This window comes from Vicia villosa, unplaced genomic scaffold (genome assembly GCF_029867415.1).
Source record: "Vicia villosa cultivar HV-30 ecotype Madison, WI unplaced genomic scaffold, Vvil1.0 ctg.002871F_1_1, whole genome shotgun sequence".
In the NCBI taxonomy this organism is placed as follows: Eukaryota; Viridiplantae; Streptophyta; class Magnoliopsida; order Fabales; family Fabaceae; genus Vicia; species Vicia villosa.
The window spans coordinates 126203-147271 of NW_026706052.1; the positions used below are offsets into that span (position 1 = coordinate 126203).

Genomic DNA, 21069 nt, shown 5'->3' on the forward strand with positions numbered 1-21069 from the left:
TGGGGTATGACACCCTTCCTTCTAATTTTGCCACCTCCCCAAAATAGGGGCAATTTTGGTCCAAAAATTACTTTTTGGAACTAATGATGTCATATAATTCTATTCCAAATACATAGTTGCTGCTTTTTGCCTTTGATCATTAGGTTGGAATGAATTGATGATGTCACTTGAGGTTTTTTGGTTACATATAAACTAATGTAACCTACTTTAATTCATTTTTTTGGAATCTTCACTCTCTCTCTCTCTCTTGTCCTTTTTCACGTGTCTTTCTATCACTTCAATCTTTCTTCCTCTGCCACTATGTTCTTCTTTATCTTTTTCTATCTCACCACCATCCTCTTATCTCTCATTCATTTCTCTTCCCCCTTCTTTCTATTCCTTCTCTTTCTCTTTCTCCTCTTTCTCTTTCTCTTTATCTAAGTTGAAACATATTATCTTTCTTCTTCTTCTGGTATCATGCAGTCTGTAGTCTTCCTTCTTTTAGGTATGATTTTTCCCTTTCAGTTTGTATAAATGAAATTGATAAACCCTAATCCCAAAAAAAATCGGTTTCAAATCTGTGGTATTTGATTTGTGTGGGTGCGATTTTTGGTTTTAGGTGTGTTTCAACGGTGAAGAAGAATAATATGAATGGCGACTATGGGTTACCAGTGATGAGAGTGGTGGTGGTGGAAACGAGCTTGCGACGACGAGTGTGGTGGCGGTGGTGGTTGAAATGGGTCAGCAGAAATGAGTTTGTAGGTGGTGGAAACAGAATTTCGCGACGAGTGTGGTGGTGGTCCGATTTGAAATGATTTATGTTTGACATTTTCTATTTATGTTTTGTTACGGATTTCTGACGATGAGTGTGGTGCGTATGCGCGTACCAAATTCTTTTTACTACTTGTGTAATATTAATTATGCTTACTGAGATTTCCTATTTTCACTTTTAGTATCACGTTACATGTTCACCAGGTACTCTAGCAGATAAATATGAAAAGCTTTATGGTGAAGTGAAATGAACGGGGAAACCTCACGAGGTGGGATAAATCAATGTCTGAATCTTATTCATGTTTAGTAAGATAAATCATTGTCTGAATGTTAAAATCAGCAAATGAATCAATCAACCATTTGTTACTGTACACTAATATTTATAAAGGGCCAACTAAGATAGACTTGTAGAAGATCTTCCTTACATTTGTCTATAACATGATAACTGAGTTTGCTGTGTCGGTTAATAATCCTTGTCGGACACAATTCATGAAGGATCGCATCGTCATCACCAACAAAATATAAGTAGTTCGTATGCGTTATGTTAACTGTTTTCCAATGGTTATCATTTCTTAAGTTGAAATACATGTGCATATGTACTGTATGATCTTTGTATTGGCATAACCCTACTTCTAATATTATATGTCAGGTATTTTATATGTTTTGTTGACATGGGTGAGACGTAATTGGCGTTATCAAAATATTGTTAGATGTCATATTATTGCTGTGATCAAGTGTTGTACATATTCGTGCTTCAGCATGATATCGATGTCAAGATGTTAAACGTGATCAAACGGCTGCTAAAGTAAACTGTTGTGGCTATTATGCCAAACATTTCAGGTGCTAAATCGGAAGGTTACATTAGATGGAATGAATTTATTGCGTGTCAATTCTTGTCATAACATTCGAATTATTATACATGGTTTATACTTCGAATGGGTCGAAATCTAATATGGAGTTGCAAGATGATATTGCCGGCAAAACTTTGACTTCAAGGCCGCCAATACATACAATGATCACAACACTAGAACAATCCGGCAAGGAGAATAATTTTTCCATCCATATATATTGAGCTCCAGCCAGCGTCAAGGTAATACTCTACAAATTGAGTACTAATTTGTTCACGGTGTCAAGGAAAGTACAGTCCTTGATCCTAACCTGTCATGAAAATCCCTAGCTTGGGCTAACATACTGTACTATAGTGAAACAATGAATGTAAACTAAGTTTATTAGCACAATTCTCTTAAAGTTAGAGTTTTCTCATTGTATTCTTTATTTCCCGATGTTGGTAGGCTAATTACTGACTGCATTCTGATGGTTTTGATATTTTCATTACTTCTTCCTTATATGAGGATATCAATTGATAATTTAAGAAATTTACTTTTGAAAAATTGTAGTCTTTCTGAAATATATGCTATGGAAATATTAGTTTGGGCTCTTTTGGTTGAGGAGATAGTTCTGCTTTGTTTTTGAGATGTCCAAATGTCTTCAATGCATCTTTTCTATGCATGTAGGACAAAGTAGAGACATGATCATGGTTAGTTTGTTATAGAAACTTAAATAAATTGAATTCCTAATTGATTAGCATTCCACCTCAAGCTGCACAAAATGCACCTGACAGTAATTATAATGATATCATGAAAGAATACTTGGGCTGAATGAAATTTTCTGCATTTTATAGGTACTGGGAGTTTGTTTCCAACAATTAAACTTTTGCCAAATATATATGGATACAAATTTGGTTCAGAAGCTAAGCTTGCAGTGTTAAAGAACATAGCTGGTGATTTCAAGAAGATGGGAAAGAGAATCTTTGTGTTTATTATTGGTGGGGCTACTCGATCTGAGGTAAATATGATAAAGAACTTCTGCAACAATATCCGGAATTTTTCAACTGTAATCCCATATAAAGATTATTTTGTTATTTTCAACTACGTGTTTGTCACAAACTGACAACAAAACTAATAAGAGAAGTAGTCCTAGGCACTACTTCCATGAATGATCCTGCACAATATCTTACGGTAATAACTCCTTCATCATTTTTTGCAAGAAACTTATATAAAGCACAATTGTTTCTCCTGATGTGGTGTAATGTGCATAAATTGAAGTTATTATGTAAGAGTAAAGTTACGCCTACGCTTGACGGCCTAGGAATATGAAGTGTTTCTTAATACTGATAATTGCCAAAAAGTTGCCTATACCTTCTGTATCAATTATTACTCACCACCCTTAATTCTTTAGACATAGAAAGTTTATGTTCACTTGACAAGGGATGAACACATGGCCCTTTAAATTTTGGTTACACAAATTTTGTCATGTACGATGGACATTTGGTATAACTGTTAGATGATATATTTTTCATGTCAAACTCAGCTGAAAGAAAATAAATTATAGCTTTTATTTTTACTTCTTCCTTATTCTGCCTTTTACAATGAATGACATGCAAGTCTCTAAACCAAATAATAAAATGTAAATATCAAGGAAGAAGTAGTAACTAAGAAATGCATGCAGCATGGTCATCCATGGAAGCATCAAGGGCCTCTTCTAAATATGAGCTATTTTTCAACAAATTGCGAGAGATAGCCCGATGTGTTTGTTACTATTAAGCGGTTACCGGATGGGAACAAGGAGCTTCGTCGTGTTAGGTTCAGGTTACGTGTTTATGCAAAAGTTATTTCTATAAGATAACTGCCAGATAGTAATAAGTTATTGGATGTCATACTATTTTTAAAAAAAATTCTACTTAGAAGAATGGTAGCGTTTATATTGATAGTTTTTTTTAACTCTATTTATAGTCGATAGAGATTTGGAGACGAAGATGCAAGGAAATGGTGGGAAAAGAATAGAGAAAGAGTTCAAGTCCAATACATATAAAGTCTTTGTGCCAGATGAAAAAAAGTGACTATGTCTTAAGTTGATTATTAGAATCCTCCAATTTTGGTGAATTTGGTTTCATATACATATATGTACTTGATTACTTTCACCATCTTCTGTTATATGTATATTTTTATCTCTTGGGATTCTATTGTGATCATGGTTGGCATAAATCAATATAATTTATCAATTGTTAATTTTGTTTACTAAGGCCATATATCTATTTTCTTTTCATGTGTCCTTTGTTATAATTTTAGAACGAAAAAGTGTGTAAATGTGTATATTTAAAAAACTGACGCCATTTCAAATGATGATAATGAAATGCTGCTAGCTCCTATTAAGAAAGAGGAATTATTTGAAGCGGTCAATAATATGCACCTGGATAAATCCCTAGGTCCTGATGGCTTAAATCCAGCTTTCTATCAAAAAAATTGGCATGTTTGTGGTGATGACATTTTTGAAGCTGTTAGGTTCTGGTTTGAGAGAGGTTCGTTTCCTCCTACCCTCAATGATACAAACATCTGTCTAATTCCGAAGTGCGCTAAACCATCTGGTATGCAAGACCCATCCAGTATGCAAGACTTGAGGCCTATTGCTCTTTGTAATGTGGTGTATAAAATTATTTCAAAGCTTCTTGCAAACAGAATGAAGAAGTATCTAGCCAAAAGTGTGTCGGAGGAGCAATCAGCATTTGAGGAAGGAAGATCCATTCTTGATAATGCTATGATTGCTATCGAGACTATCCATGCACTCAAAAGGAAGACAAGGGGTAACACGGCCCACCTGGCCCTCAAGATTGATATGAGTAAGGCTTACGATAGAGTTGATTGGGGTTTTTTGTGAAGTATGCTTAGTAGGATGGGCTTTGCTGACAGATGGATTCAATGGGTTATGATGTGTGTTACGACGGTTAACTATTCTATTTTAGGTAATACGGATAATGTTGGACCAATTCAACCAGGAAGAGGTTTGAGACAGGGGGACCCACTGTCCCCGTATCTTTTTATTCTTATCTCAGAAGGACTTTCTGCTCTCATAAAAGGAGCGGTGGCTAGAGGCGATATACATGGTATCCAAATATGCAGAGGGGCACCTAATGTGTCTCATCTGCTTTTTGCTGACGACTGTTTTCTGTTTTGCAGGGCTAATATATCAGAGGTGAAGAATATTATGGAAGTCCTAAAAACTTATGAAGCAACTTCAGGCCAGGAGGTTAACTTGAACAAATCGGAGGTGTTTTTCAGTCGAAATTTAAGTAGACCAGCTCAAGAGGATCTAGCCCGTATTATGGGAGTTCGTCATGTTCTTGGTACTGGTACTTATTTAGGCCTTCCGTCGATGATTGGAAGAAGCAAGAAGGCTACTTTTGAGTTTATCAAAGATAGAATTTGGAAGAGAATTAACTCGTGGAAAGGGAGATCTTTATCTAAAGTGGTAAAAGAAGTCATGATAAAATCGGTATTGCAATCTATTCCATCTTACATAATGAGTATCTTTATTATCCCCGACGGAGTGATTAATGATATCGAGAGGATGTTGAATGCTTTCTGGTGGGGAGGAGGTGGTAACAATAAGGGTATCAGGTGGATGGCGTGGGATAGAATAGCATGTCCGAAGAAGGATGGTGGGTTGGGTTTCCGTGACCTTCGAGCGTTTAACATGTCTATGGTAGCAAAGCAAGGATGGAAATTGTTAAATTGTCCTCAGACTCTTGTTTCGAGAATTTACAAAGCCAGGTATTTTCCAAAAACTTCCTTTTTTGAAGCGACTATCGGTAACAATCCTAGTTTTGTTTGGAGAAGCATCTGGCAAGCTAGAAATGTGTTAACTCTTAGATGCAGGTGAGGGATTGGAGATGGAAGTACTATCCCGGTGATGAGTGAACCGTGGTTACGAGGTAAAGGGGAGGGTTGTATCAAGGGGCCTAAAAAACAAGGTGCGTATGAGCTTAAACTTAATCATTTGATGGTACCTAACTTGAAACAATGGGATGTTCATTTGATTCGCAGTTTGTTTGATCACACAGATGCGGAGGATATTATCCAGGTTCCGTTGTCGGAGGAAGTAGGAGAGGATCGATGGATTTGGAAGGAAGAACAACATGGGGTTTATAGCGTTCGGTCAGGATATAGACTCTGGAGAAACAAACAGGAGAATGATGTGACAAGAAGGGTGGAAGGGAATTGGGGGAGACTTTGGAGTATTAAAGCACAACCTAGAATCAAACATCTTTTGTGGAGAATATGTAGGTATTGTTTACCAACACGATTAAGGCTTTGCCAACATCATGTGCAATGCCCGTTAGTTTGTCAACTGTGTGAGAATGTGGTGCAAGATGAATGACACATTTTCTTTGGATGTGAAGCCACCGCTAATTGTTGGAGGTTGTCAGGTTTGTACGATATCATTATACCCCGTCTTCATTCTTTCCAGGATGTTAAATCTATTATTCTGGATATTTGTACCAATGAGGATAGTCGAACTGCAGGGCGTTTTGCTGTTATGTTAGATGTGATATGGAATAATAGAAATAATGCTATTTGGAATAATGAAAGTGAAGAGGCTTCTAAGCTTGGTCAGCAAGCGTCTTACAGGTGGCAAGATTGGTTTTCAGCGCAAGATGGGGAGCAAAGATGGGAAAACGCTCAGCCCCAATCGATTTGGGTTCCGCCAGATACAGGTTGGTTAAAATGTAATGTAGACGCGGGTTTCAATCATAACCGTGGTACTACTAATAGGGGCTGGTGTGTAAGAAATAATCGTGGTAGACTTATCTTAGCAGGTACAGCTTGGGATTCTAATCTTCTACCCGTTGTCGAGGCAGAGGTTGTGGCCCTGCAGGAGGCAATCCATGGTGCTATAGCAAATCAGCTGGATAAAGTTATATTTGAAAGTGATTCCCTAAGGGTGGTTCAGGCGATTCATTCCAACTATAGTGGAAATTCTGAATTTAGTGTGATTATCTTATCTATACAGAGATTATTACAATGTTATTCAAACTTTGAGGTTAAGTTTATTAAACGCCAAGCGAATATGATTGCCCACTCGTTAGCGAAGGCGGCCAATTCTTGGTCTAGGCGTAGCATTTTTAATGTACCTCCTCCTTGTATCGAACATATTCTGATTAATAAAATGTGTTAATTTTGTTTTGGTCAAAAAAAAAGCTGACGACATTAGTTTGATATCTATATTCTAAAACTGAATAATGAATACCTTCATCTTTTAAAGGTAGGGAAGCCTAACTCTATTGAATGAGATTGATGAAAAATAAATTTTGTGAGCCATGAGTTGCATGAATTCAAACATGTATGAATCTAAACACAAGGAAAAATGATTTTTTTAATGATTTATGTTATTAATATTTTTATTTTGAAATTATTTTTAATTTAAGATAAAATATTTTTTAAATTAATATATAAAAAATCGAAATATATATTATTGATGTAAAACATTTTTAGTAAAACAATTTTGTTTTTCTTTTAGAAATACGTTTTTCTTTTAAAAATAATGAACTCTTGTAGTAAAACAAAAGCGTGCGTAACACACTAGTACCGTGCGAATGCACAGGTAACACACAAGTACCGTGTTGGCGCATGAGTAATCATATCAAATTTCGTGCAAATGTAAGAATTATTATATTTTTTTGTACAATTAAAGAAAATAAAAGTGAAAATAATGTATTAATCCAAACACGCTATAAATCTTTTGTTTTTTAATTATTTATGTATCTAATATTTTTATTTTGAAATTATTTTTTAATTTAAGATATAAAATTATTTAAGATAATATATGAAAAATTGAAATATATATTATTTAAGATACACTAGTACCGTACGCACGCACGAGTAACACATCAGTACCGTGCGAAGAACACGGGTAACACACCAGTACCGTGTAAATGCACGGATAAAGAAAATAAAAGTAAAAGTAAAACTTATGAGTTATACTACTGACTTTTTATTTGTTTTTAATATTTTAAATCATAGTCCAAATTTTAATAAATACAACATCAAACTTAATTCTTTTATATCATTCTCTTTTTAGACTTTTAAGTAAAATTATGTTTCTACTGATTTTCAACTAATTTTAATTTTGAATATTTATTTATCTCATTTATTAAACTATAGAAATTCTTTTATTATTACAACTCTCTCAATCTTAAAAAAATATATATTTTTAATTTTCTCAATTGATTTTTTATAAATTTTGTGTTTAATAATTTTTCTTGAACAATAAAATTTTGTGTTTATTTTTTTATTTGATTTAATTCTCATGACAAATTAGTAACATATCTGCAGTGTACACCAGAATTTATGCGAACGCACCGACTAGTGTTATTGAAAGCTAATCAATCTATGCAAACTAATAGATACAAAACTTCTAACTTTTTTTTTTTTTCCAATTCACACGCTAACATTCTCATATATTCCAACAAGCCTTTGTAATCCATGGACTTTTTTGGTTTCATTTCTACATTGAGTGTCAAATTTTAGTATGATGTTATGGTTTTGGACGGTAGTTCTAAGTACGTATGAGACAAGTGGAAAGATTGTATGCTTTCCACTAAGTTATGTTTCTTATCTAGCAAGATGGGTCCTCCTTGATCACACGAATCCTCACCCCATTAACTTTTTAAAGTATCTCAAGTAAACATGCTCTTTTTTACATAGTAGACAAACTAGATTTCTGAATCATATATCGTCCTACTTTTCAAATCTATACCAAATTGGATCATATAATCTAAAATTATGTCTTGATTAGAGGAGAGAACTTAGACTTAAATATACATATATGTATGGTTATTATATGTTGAAAACTAACTTTCTCCACTTCTCACACTTTCCATGATTAAAATATTGCAATGGTAGATCAATACTAATTAGTACATAACAAAGACATATAGATTAATTAATTAGTTATTGTCTTTAATTAAAGTCTTGAAACCTTGACTTTGAAATTGAATGACCTAACAACTAAGGCATCTTGAACCGGATAGGACAAGTTGTGTAGATAAAAAGGTATCAATGTACTATCATTGTGCCATTATTGAAAAGCAAGAGATGATGCAAAGGTTTGATAGGACACTGGTTAGTGCTCAACTGCTCATGATATTAGGTAAAGTTTTAACCATGAGATGAAATATGGGACCATTAGGTTCCCAAAAACCCTCATTAGAGGAGACTCTTGTTTCGTAACAAAGAAAAATATACACCTAGCTAGCAACCTAACCCATCATATCATACACTCTTCTTCAAGAAAATATACCTAACCCATCTTATCATACACTCTTCTTCAAGAAAATATACACCTAGCTAGTAACCTAAGACATCATGTCGCAACCTCTTCTTCAGAGCCTCCTTAGAGAGTGATCTAACCATCTAATCTTAATCGCACTTAAGGGGAGAATGAGTTACGTAAGTTTAGAGAGACCTATAGTTTAGTTAGCGGTGAGAATAAGTTGGGCAGAGTTAGACTTTGTCAAGTCTGACCTGCTAAAAAAATTTAAGTCTAAATTTGACCTGTAGTCTATCATACACTTATTTTTAGGCCCGAGTCTAACCTATTTGAAGGTCTGATTGATCTTCTAACCTATTTAAAAATCTACTTCATTTGAACATTTGTAAATAAACAATTCAACTAATGTAAAATAAACTAACAAATTAAAAAATCAATGTGACTAATATTTGTTTTATTGAATCATTCGAGTTTACATGTTAGCACAAATTTTGTGATACTATTTATTTGAGAGATCTTATAAAAACAACTTATGACAACAACTTATAATATTATTCATAAGATTTTTTTAAAGAGACTTTCACAAGTCCTTCAAGATATCTAAGTTTTATTGTTCGTATATTAATTCAAAGTACAAAACACAATATAAAAATAATAAAGTTATTCATGTTTATTTGAATAGTCAGTCTAATATAGTTAAAAGGTTTTTTTATGGTCGGTGACCTAGCATTTTTAGCTAAATAGACTTATAAAAAAGTTTAAGTATGTTTTATTTAAAAAAAGTCTAGCCTAACTTAGACCTATGTAAGGTAGACTGTAGGCTCATGTTAGTTGGTCTGGTCTATTCTTACCCTTAAACCTAACCTTCAAATTTTTAGATTAGATCAAACTTTTTTTAAATATAAAAAGTTTAACTTTTTTATAAGTTTATTTTATTAAAATGTGCAATCATAATTTATTAAAAAATCATTTGTCTCAATAATGTTGTTATTGTTACATTGTATTTTTTTACTTTTGAATTAAGTTTAATATTTTGGAAATTTTATAAAAATAAATTAAAAACACCTTATGAAAACAAGTTTTTTCAAATAAATAGTCTCATTGTATGATACTCAAATAAGTCATTACAAACAAATATTTAGTTTCCTTGGTCTTTAACTTTTTAATTTATTTAAATATTAGTTGAATTATTTATTTACTTCAAATGAAATATGTTTTTAAGTAGGTAAATAGTCAATTGAATTTAAAAAAATAAATATCAAATTTAAAACTAAAAATAAGTCTATAACAAAATATACGTTAGACTAATCAAATATGTGAGCTCTAGTGAAAAAAAATTCCACTAGACGAATCGTTCATGTACTACCCGAATAAATTTAACAAAAACCTAATTTAGTTCAACTTATTTTCACCCTCTATTCAGAGTATAAAAAATCTCGCCTATAAACAATTCATTTTTAGTTTTGTTTTTACATAGTATCATATCATATCCTCTTGCTTTTGTCATCATCATATTGTAATAATTTACATACACTCTACAAATAAATGTGCAAATGATAGTACTATTATTTTGTGCACTGATGCATATGTACATAGACATCAAAGTCACCCATGTTTCTTCCCAAAAATACAGCCAAGGAATCCTAACACCATCATACCTTTTCCAAGTGCATAATAAAAGTTGAAACAAAAAGTAATGATCGATATTTTTCATGACAAATACATTTAGAGAATTCTTGTCACCCACTACTTCTTTAATATAACCCAAACATAAGTCATATATCTTTTAGGTAAGTATACTATACATTTAAAAATGTGTTTTATTAACATTATCTAATCCACATTCTTTATTCCATATATATTACTTTTTGAACAAACACACTTCAAAGAAAGTGTATCATGTCTCACAATCCCTTCATGCATATTTAAAAAAAAAAATCATAAACTAAAAAACTAAGGTTAATACTAATTTTTTTCATGTTATATATATTGGTGATTTTTGGTTTATCTCATAAAAAACGCCTAAGTAGTAAGTTGATTGAACATTTTTTATGGCTTAGTTATAATTTTATTCCCATATTATTTATTTTTTTGATTTTGGTTCTCCTATTTTAAAATCTAGAATTTTTGTTTCTTTATTTTTGTTTTTTAAAAAGTTTAGTCTCTCTGCAAATCTAAAGATAATTTTTAATGGCATTGCGCTCACATTGATGATATGTTCAATATAGATTTAAATAAAAATATTTTTTTTGAACAGTTCACTACTGAATTAGCACTGAGACACCATCAATGGGAGCGCTATGTCATTTAAAATTGTTTTCAAATTTGTAAGAGGACTACAATCTTAAAAAAAATTAAATTAAATAGACTAAAAATGGAGAAATCAAAATCTAAAAGAAATAAATAATAGAAGAACTAAAATTATAATTAAGTTTTTTTTTTTAATCAGAGTTATCATTATTTTAAACTTGGATATATTAAAACATCAAAAAATTAAAGACACTAAGCAAAATTTCACAATTAAGCCACCTTACCACTAGGCTACATAATTTTTTTTCTTCAAATTTTTTCCACAAATCTATTTATTACATACTTAGTTTTCAATATTAAAATAATAATTAATAATTTCAATGATCTCTCTCTTAAACTTACACTTTTATTTCACATATTTTTTAATTTTTATAAAAAAATCCATGTCAGCATAATTGTAATAAAAATATATTCAATTAGCACGTCACATAAGCGCTTTTGCTCAGGCAAATTTCTATAGAGTCTAAAATAATAAAATCTTCATGTAATAATAAAGTTAATTTTACAATTTTTTTTACAGAAAAATAAATCAAAACTCGTATATATGATAGAGGACAAAAATGATATTAACCCTAAATTAATGATAAAACGATCAAAGAAGAAGATTAAAAACCAAAGCAAAGGAAATCTTAAATAAATGAAAAAAAGAACAAGAAAAGATATTGATCAATTGTGATTGATGATACAAAACAACGACGGTGATGATGCTATAGAGGTACTGGCGAATTCAAGGGTCTTCTAGGATTTGCTTGCTTTGAGTGAATCGAGTGATAGAATGAGAGGGAAAAGGGAAAAGGTTTAAGATATAATGACATTGCTCTATTTGTGAGCGTGTTTTCATTTCTGAGATTGAAGAAGATAGTGCATTTTTTTAAGAAGGCGAGACTCGTTTCATACTTCAATGTTTCACTTCTTACTATGACTTTTTTTCAAGAAATCTACATACTACCCCCTTTTTTATACTTGGCACCCCCATTTTTTTAACTCAATTGTACCCTTGTTGAAAAAAGTTGAAAAACAAAGAATTTCCGAAACAAATTTCCGGTATGCACTCCAAAATTTTCAGTACAAAATACTGGAAATTTCAGTTTGAAGGAAATTTCTGGTACAACATACCGAAAATTTAGTTAATTTGAAATTTCTGGTATACCAAAAATTTCAAATTATCTGTACATACCGGAAATTTCAAATTAACTAAATTTCCGGTATGTTTCAATTTTTGATTTTTTAAACGGTTGAGATTTTGCCGATACTTTTGGAGGGTCCTGATTGCACTGATACATTTGTGTGGTCTAGAATGCACCACCATTTGTATAAATAGGGGTGTTAGGGTTATTGGATAACACATCATTTCAACAAAATGCCTCTTCCTCAGTATTTGATTAATGTAGAAGTGTATTTCAACGGCTGCAACCCTGCTGTTCAAACCAAGATTTCAGATGGGCCTGAATCCTTTGCCACCTTGAAAGTTGAACAATTTGCTGCCTGATTCTGATAACAGAAAGGTGACAAAGATCGAGTTTCGGGAGGACTAGATTGATACAAATGAAAGGGTGAAATACAACTTAATCGAGTTGAAGAATGATGAAGATGTGGAAATTATTTCGCCGTAGGATAACTAAAGGTCCGATCGAATTGGATGCGCAGATCCAAAGATCCGTGGACGATATAATGAAGTATCTGATTCGTCCAGAGTCTTTCGTTAGTGCTTAGGTTTTCATGTTTCGGAGTACTGTTTATGCTTGTTGTTTGTCATCTGATGTTTGTTAATTATGTTTGTTTGTTATTGATGTTATTTTCTTTATCTACTCGAAACATGTACTAGCCAAAAAGATTATGCAATAAAAAAGATGTTCATACAAAAGATGTTCGTACAAAATATACAAATAATACAAATGATACAATCATAACAAAATAAATCTACATAGATCCTCCACGGGAAACATCCTCCAACCTAGCTAAAATACTGTGAACCTCAGCATTAGGGTTCACCAAACCCATGAGGCTATCCAAGTGAACATCGATGTACTGCAGACGACTGTCCTGGTCACATGCGGGAGGTGGAGGTGGTGGTGATGGATCGGAAGAAGCCCTTGTACCTGAAGGCCCTAGAACATGAGATGTTGCGGCAAATGGTATGACCCTAGGGTGTGACACGCTGAGTAACCACTCCAGGTATCCATCTTGACACTACCTAGGCTGCCGAATCGCAATGGTTGTATCAAGGATCTCACGGGGGGAGCTGAGGATATGATTCTAAAACCAGCGATTAATGCCACCAGCTGGAGTCTCTGGGACCGGACGTGGGATACTCTGTATATAACCATACTGGCATAGACACCTCTCAGGCAAGTGTCTAGCCACATGGCTCTCCCATCTAACATACCCTGAATATAAAGAAGATACATCAAAAGGAAGATGATCACGGTGACCTGTATACCATGAATTGGAAGAAGATATAACCAGCTCATCAACCTCTAAAGCATCCATCACCATGTGCACCACCGTCGCCTGGTCCCTATGAATTGCTGTAAAAAATGTACCAGCAATCAGAAGGTGAAATAGGGAATGCACATCATCCAAAGTCACTATGATCTCCCCGAATGAAATATGGAAGAATGATGTCTCCAGGTGCCATCTCTCGACTAAAGCTGATAATAGAGGGGCGTCCAACAAAGTCCATCAAATGGAAGTCCCGAACTATCCTCGCCACCTGCTCAGGTATCGGTCTCTCGGGGAAGTTCTTCAACTTCGACGCGTGAGAAGTGAGCTTCAGCACTAGATGCTCCTATAGCAACAAAAAAAATACAATTAAAACACAGTGTGTAATAAAAATTGCATAATAGAAATTAAGCACTTAAGCAATGTTACATACCCCGCCCTGCCATATTCTATAAGCGACATGGTCAACATATCTTGTCAAAACAGACCTGTTAGAAGGTCCTCCTGGAAAAGCTCCATCAGTGTATACTGATGGCTCCATAGATGCACCTGTGGTGGTGTCCGTATCATGCACCACCTGCTCCTTAGCAACCCCCTCCTCAACCACAGCCACCGACTCCTCAACTCTAGGCACCTGCTCCTCAGCAACAACAACCCCCTCCTCAGCAACAGGCACCTGCTTCTCAGCAACAGCCATTGACTTCCGAACAACAGCCACCGCCTCAACCTCAACAACCTCATCCTGAACCACTTGCTCGTCCACAGTAGTGGATGCTCTACCACCCCGGCGGCGAGGTGTGCGGAACCCCCTCCCTGCTTGCTCAACTCTCCGTTTCCGATTAGAATCAGTCGGAGGAACGCGTCCAGCACGTAACACTGAGGTACCAGCCTCATCAGCAGCCGCGTGAGCACTAGCATCGACTCTATCAATGGCCCGACCTGCAACAGTACCATCTCTGCCTCTAGTCCGCACTGAAAAAAGTAAAAATATATGAAAAATAGCATTTAAAAAAATAGAAATACCGGAAATTTCAAAATTTCCGATATGGGAAATTGTACCAGAAATTTCAAAATTTCCGGTATTTTTATAACTTTATAAAGATACCGGAAATTGTGAAATTTCCGATACAAAATACCGGATATTTTAAAATATCTGGTAGAATATACCAAAAATTTCATAATTTTCTGTACAAACTACTGGAAATTTCATAAAATCAACCGGAAACTTACTTGTTTTCGCCAAATTTCCGGTATCGCCCAAAGATTTGAAAAATTCAGTGTCATACGTAGATTTGAGAAAAATATGGTAATGAAAAATCCTTGGGCATTTGGGTCATCTCATAGCTTTGGGGGGTGACAAATATATAATTAAAGGGGTGGCATGTAGATTGTTCCTTTTTTTAACGCGCTCTCATTTTAGAATTTTCAACGTCTTTTCAATTATCGGATTGAGTGTGTTGGTTAGGTCCGAGTTTACCCGTATCCCAATTATTTTGAATAAATTTAAAAAAAAATCATATTCACCAATAACCCGAACCAACCCGTTTTTTTTATCAATTTAACTGAATTTATTAGATTTATCGAAGTCATATATACTCCAATTTATACTTTCATTTATCTACAATTATACTTTTACTAGTATTTAAGTATTTTGAGTAACAATTTGTAAAGCACTTTTAAACACTCTAACTATAAATAAACCTATGAACTTCAAACTTGAAAAATTAATTTAAATTTAGATTGATGACATATAAAATACCATAGCAATTTTTCTTTTATTAATTTATTTTGTTGGTCTTTAGATAGTTAAAATATAAGTATTACAAATATTAAACATCAACTATCATTATCGACAACAGTTTTACCTAAACTCCTAAACAACTTGCTCACGTCTGTCTATTCTCTAATCACATTTCTTTTGCCGTTTTCTATGTCTATGTGTCGCACTATCATTTACTACAATACTATTTTCATTCTTCATTCCAACATTTTCTTTTATATATAAATTTACTTTCTTCACACCATTCAACCACTGTCACACAAATAACACTCTCTGCACCTTCTCTTTGTTCTTCATACGTCTCTCGTTTTCATTGCTTCTTCTCTTTGTGTTTCTTTGTCTCAATCTTGTTTATCATAGAATCTTCATTATTCCTGTTCCTCACTTTAATGTAACTGCAACTTCATTTTCTTTGTTCTGCTTCAACTTGGTCTTTTTCCTTTTTGAAGTCTCTTTGCAGAAAGATGTAATTTTGATTTCAGATTAAACTACCCTTTTGCTTTTCAATTAATGTCTGAATCTTCAAAAGTGTTTTAAACGAATCCCAACATGGTCTCACTCATGGAATCTCGTTAATCTAGCTGAATCTTTGAATGTTCTGTTCTGTTTATGAATATTCTTCTTAGAGCTTTTATACTATAGAAAATGCAGGTTGTGATTATGGGTTTTCGTTAACTTTTATTGTATTGCCCTCCATAGCTATAAATTCATAACTTTTATTTGATTAACTTCACTTTGAATTTGAGTGTGTGTGAGAAAGTGTAACATGTAACTTGTTTCTAGGTGTAAATTTTGTTTCTTTTGATATAGCATATGGAGGGTTTTTATTGTTATCTAGAACAAGGGTAGTTTTGGATCTTAGTTTTGTTCAATTACTGACTAGTTCATTTCTCATTTGTTATACAACATATGCAAAAGTTGTTCATAAATTCTTTGAAAATGTAAATTCTTTTTTCTGGATTCTTTCATTCATTTACTTCACTATAGCTTTTCTGTTTAGGATGTTATGTAGAATTCTAGTCTCCCTGCCCAGAGTTTTCGCGTATGCCGCTTTAATTAAGCACTGTTTTTTTTACCATTAGAGCTCTCTTGAATTGAGTCAGAAAAATCAGCATCTTCCAATTGCATATTTTTCATCTTCTTTACTTATAAGATCAATACTAGTTCATTGGTACTATTCAAAGACGAATGGAAGAAACATTTGTTCCTTTTCGCGGAATTAAAAATGATTTCAAAGCAAGAATTATGTGCTACAAACAAGATTGGACTAGTGGATTCCGCGCAGGTGCAAGGTTTGTGATATAACTATGAATTTGCTTGTTTTTTTTGTCCAAACATTATAAAGAGAATTCGCGAATGATTTAATTTTGTCGTTGTTTTATATATAGGATCTTTGCACCAACTACATACATATTTTTTGCTTCTGCAATTCCTGTTATATCTTTTGGGGAGCAACTCGAGAGAACTACTGGTACACAAATATTTTTCAGGTTCAGTCTCTTGGTGTTTGTTTATGTCATATTATATGCTAAGAAGTTATATTATACAGATGGAACTCTCACTGCTGTGCAGACCCTTGCATCAACTGCACTATGTGGTATTGTCCACTCGGTTATTGGAGGGCAACCTCTCCTCATACTAGGTGTAGCCGAGCCAACCGTTTTGATGTATACATTCATGTACAATTTCGCAAAGGATCGCGAGGATTTAGGACACAAATTGTTCTTGCCTTGGACTGGATGGTATCTTTGGAATTCCATGTCCGGTTTATTTTTATAAGGGAGTTACTAATGAGCTGACGTAACTTTGTTGATATTTTTTTTTACGAATAATGTTTTAGGGTGTGTGTTTGGACTGCACTGTTGCTGTTCTTGCTGGCTATTCTCGGTGCATGCTCCATTATCAACCGGTTCACGCGCCTTACCGGTGAACTATTTGGTCTGTTAATTGCAATGCTCTTTATGCAGCAGGCTATAAAGGTATTTTTCTTTAGTAACCTGTAACTTCTGTATGCGGTTTCAAAATAGGAACCTTCTGTTAACATTTACCTAAAATGAAACTAGAATTTGATAAGGTTAATAATCTCCATTTTAAAGGGGCTTGTGGAAGAGTTTGGTGTACCGAAGACACAGACAGAAGGTACCAATCAGATTGCACTCCAATCCTCTTGGCTGTTTGGCAACGGAATGTTTGCTTTAGTTTTATCATTCGGCCTTCTTTTTACCGGTCTAGGAAGCCGCAAGGCTAGATCATGGCGTTACGGGACAGGTACTTACTATGCTTTAGATTGTAAGTTTGAGGTAAATTATTTGTTTAATCGACATTCTCGTTTTTCTTTACCCAATTTGTTATATATTATAGGTTGGCTACGAGGATTTATAGCTGATTACGGAGTCCCCTTAATGATTCTCGTATGGACTGCTGTATCTTACATACCTGTCAACAAGGTCCCAAGGGGAATCCCGAGGCGACTTTTCAGTCCAAATCCATGGTCTCCTGGTGCATACTCAAATTGGACTGTTGTAAAGGTGACTTTGATTATGCATTGTGGATAATTTTTTTTATCAGTACAAGTCGAACTCGGTACTATTGATAATAATCTTTGTTGCTAATTGTTTGTTACATTTTGCAGGAAATGTTGAATGTGCCTCTATTGTACATTATTGGAGCATTTATACCAGCTACTATGATTGCCGTGCTTTACTACTTCGATCACAGCGTTGCATCACAACTCGCGCAGCAAAAAGAGTTCAATCTAAGGAAACCTTCGTCTTATCATTACGACTTACTACTCCTGGGATTTTTGGTATGTTTTTGTTTGAAATACTTGGAAATCCATTGCTATGGAAGTTAATGAAAACAGATAACCTATTTCTACTTTCTACTCCATCTCGTCAATATTTTTGCATTTTAAATTCTTGTTAATTTTACTTTTCAGACCTTATTTTGCGGGCTTATTGGAATCCCTCCTTCCAACGGTGTGATTCCGCAATCTCCAATGCATACCAAGAGCTTAGCTACTCTAAAACATCAGGTAACATATTTCTTAGTCTCAAATGACTTGTTGTCGCTATGTATGGAACCTTGCTAATTGAATATTATGGATATTTGCTTTGTTCGGAATAGATTTTACGGCATAAGCTTGTCTCTACTGCACGAACGAGCATGGGGAAAAACATGAACCTGAGTCAGTTTTACGAAAGTATGAAAGAAGCATATGACGTAATGCAGACGCCATTGGTTTCCCAAATGCCATCCACCTTGGTAAACGCGATCCTATGATTTCCAATTGATCTTAAATTTGCGATCATCATTTTTGCTTTACCCTTGGTTTTGTTCTTCGATCAGGGGCTGAAAGATTTGAAGGAGTCTACCGTCGCACTTGCTTCAAGTCATGGATACATTGACGCTCCTGTTGATGAAATCGTCTTTGATGTGAATAAGGATGTTGATGACCTTATGCCAGTCGAAGTTAAAGAGCAGCGCCTCAGTAATTTACTGCAGGCATCAATGGTTGCGGCTTGTGTTGCTGCTATGCCTCTTTTGAAGAAGATACCAACTTCGGTGCTTTGGGGTTACTTTGCCTTCATGGCTATTGAAAGCTTGCCGGGAAATCAGTTTTGGGAGAGAATATTGTACCTTTTCACTGCTCCAAGTCGAAGATACAAGTAAGTTTATTTTCGTAATCAATTTTGTCACCGTTCTAAGGCTCTCTTTGGATAAACAACTTAATCAAACGGTTATCTATGTATAAACAATAAACTGTTTCCATCTACTATCTTAAAGAGGTTATGGGAATAATCTGAAAACAACTTATTGAAGTTATCGCAAGCTTGTGACTATTAGGGATCTATTTTCCGAGATTGATGATTTTCTTTTTTCCTTTCTAGACTGCTGGAGGAACACCGTGCCACTTTTGTTGAGACTGTGCCTTTGAAAGCAATTGCTCTGTTTACTCTGTTCCAGACAGCTTACTTGCTTCTCTGCTTCGGCATAACCTGGATACCAATCGCCGGGGTCCTCTTCCCGTTGTTAATCATGCTTCTTGTCCCGGTTCGGCAATATTTTCTTCCCCATTTTTTCAAAGGAGCCCATCTACAAGAGTTGGACGCCGCATCATACGAGGAAGCACCTGCCATTGCTTTCAACATGTCATTTGATGTAAGAGATTTTGAATCATTTTAGTTTGATCTTTATCATGACAGTTAATCTTATCACATAACTTGTTCACGGTTTTAATGTTGATATACCTTTCAGGATCTAAGTAACCATGGATCAATGGCCAATGTCAGTGGTGGAGAAATTCTTGATGAGATTATCACGAGGAGTCGCGGAGAGATACGTCGTACTCAAAGTTCTAAAGCATCTAGTTCAACTGCAACACCAATAGCAGGAGATATAAGACCTGCTAATAGCCCGCAAATATCACGAATGATTCCTAGCCCTCGAGTAACCGCATTGAGAGGGGAAAGCAGCAGTGCAGGATCAAACGGAAAGGAGTTAAAGTTAAAGCAAATTCCTTGAAAAACATCCAAATGATACACAACTTAAAAGCTAAAATGTATCTTTAACAGATTATACTAGTACTAAGTGATTATAGTAGTACTAAGTGATGTTCTATAGGTTGTTTTTTTTTACAACAACAAAACATCAACATCTTCTTGATGTCTTTCTTTGTTTCGTTTTAATCTTATTCCTTACGATATATAAAATGGGCAGGAACAGTTTCAAGTTGATGCTATTGATGAATGTTTGTTATGTTTCTGTTTGGATTTTAGTTTATGTTGCTTAGCTGATTTTTTTAAAAATATACATAAAGGGATTATGAGACATGATACACTATTTTTGAAGTGTGTTTGTTTAAAGTTGAATTGTTTCAAGATTGAAAATCAATATATATGGAATAAAGAATGTGGATAAGATAATGTTAATCAAACACATTTTTAAATGTATAGCAGTTACCTAAAAGATATGACTTATGTTTGGGTTATTAAAGAAGTAATTTGTGACAAATTTCTTATGATTTTGTTTGGGAGTTTGGAAAGAAGGATAAGGGAACGCTTTCAAAAACGAATGAAGTGATATTCTGTTCTTTTCATAGTTGATCTTGAGAATATTCATTATTGCTTGTGAAATTTTATAAGGTTAAGCCCATAAATCTCCCTTAAACAAGGAAATTAAGTTTTTCTGGATAACTTCGAACAAAAAAATGAACAGACTTTGAAGCGGTTAGTCTCCTACCCAAAAAAATAAGCAGACTTTGAAGCGGTTAGTCTCCAACTCACAAAAATAAACAGGATTGAAGCAGTTAGTCTTCACACCAATCAGAGATTTTACATATGTTAATCTTGAACTAAGACGGAGTTTTGCGTTGGCTATCCACTGACTAAACTGAAGTTTTACATGGATTGACCACGGACCGAATCGAAATTTATATCGGGATGATCTCGAACCTCCTGTGTTTTTAAATCAGACTAAACTCTGAAAACAAGAGAGATTTTACTATAAGACTGATCTCAAAGCAATAGAGATTTTAACTAGGATTAGTTCAAGAACTGTTGTGAAGATTTTCACTAGATGATTTCCAGGAATCAAAAGATAGTTTTTTCAATGACGGAGTTCACGAACCAAACAGAGACTAAGACTAATATCCTAAATACAAATAAGAGTTTTTTAGGTGG

General features: G+C 34.2%; 1 protein-coding gene and 1 long non-coding RNA gene across 11 annotated transcripts; both read left to right on the plus strand.

Annotated features, from left to right (window-relative positions):
* The first annotated feature begins 236 nt into the window (after window positions 1–236).
* Window positions 237–3827, plus strand: LOC131639951 (uncharacterized). 9 transcript variants are annotated; one of them, XR_009295105.1, is made up of 6 exons: window positions 237–484; window positions 599–1019; window positions 1591–1840; window positions 2432–2595; window positions 3259–3398; window positions 3543–3827. It is a non-coding gene; the product is annotated as an uncharacterized LOC131639951 (long non-coding RNA). The 9 variants fall into 9 exon arrangements; XR_009295110.1 differs by having other exon boundaries at window positions 599–850; window positions 933–1019; window positions 1400–1840; window positions 2432–3398; XR_009295108.1 differs by having other exon boundaries at window positions 599–850; window positions 933–1019; window positions 2432–3398.
* Window positions 3828–15615: 11788 nt separating this feature from the next.
* LOC131639948 (boron transporter 1-like) lies at window positions 15616–20129 on the plus strand. Of its 2 annotated transcripts, XM_058910370.1 has the most exons (12): window positions 15617–16680; window positions 16777–16859; window positions 16938–17130; window positions 17229–17367; window positions 17485–17656; window positions 17750–17916; window positions 18021–18194; window positions 18327–18422; window positions 18515–18652; window positions 18737–19056; window positions 19279–19549; window positions 19646–20129. In XM_058910370.1, the coding sequence occupies exons 1-12, from the start codon at window positions 16577–16579 to the stop codon at window positions 19910–19912; spliced, it is 2124 nt and encodes a 707-aa protein (XP_058766353.1). In that variant the 5' UTR covers window positions 15617–16576; the 3' UTR covers window positions 19913–20129. The 2 variants fall into 2 exon arrangements, with proteins under 2 accessions (XP_058766352.1, XP_058766353.1); XM_058910369.1 differs by having other exon boundaries at window positions 15616–16680; window positions 16777–17130.
* The last annotated feature ends 940 nt before the right edge of the window (window positions 20130–21069 follow it).

Bases quoted from the DNA above. Each gene is read 5' to 3' on its own strand.
- LOC131639948 (XM_058910369.1), top strand. From the start codon at position 16,577: ATGGAAGAAACATTTGTTCCTTTTCGCGGAATTAAAAATGATTTCAAA. The intron at 16,681-16,776 runs GTTTGTGATATA...TTTTATATATAG, and splicing joins GGATTCCGCGCAGGTGCAAG to GATCTTTGCACCAACTACAT. The intron at 17,657-17,749 runs GTACTTACTATG...TATATATTATAG, and splicing joins ATCATGGCGTTACGGGACAG to GTTGGCTACGAGGATTTATA.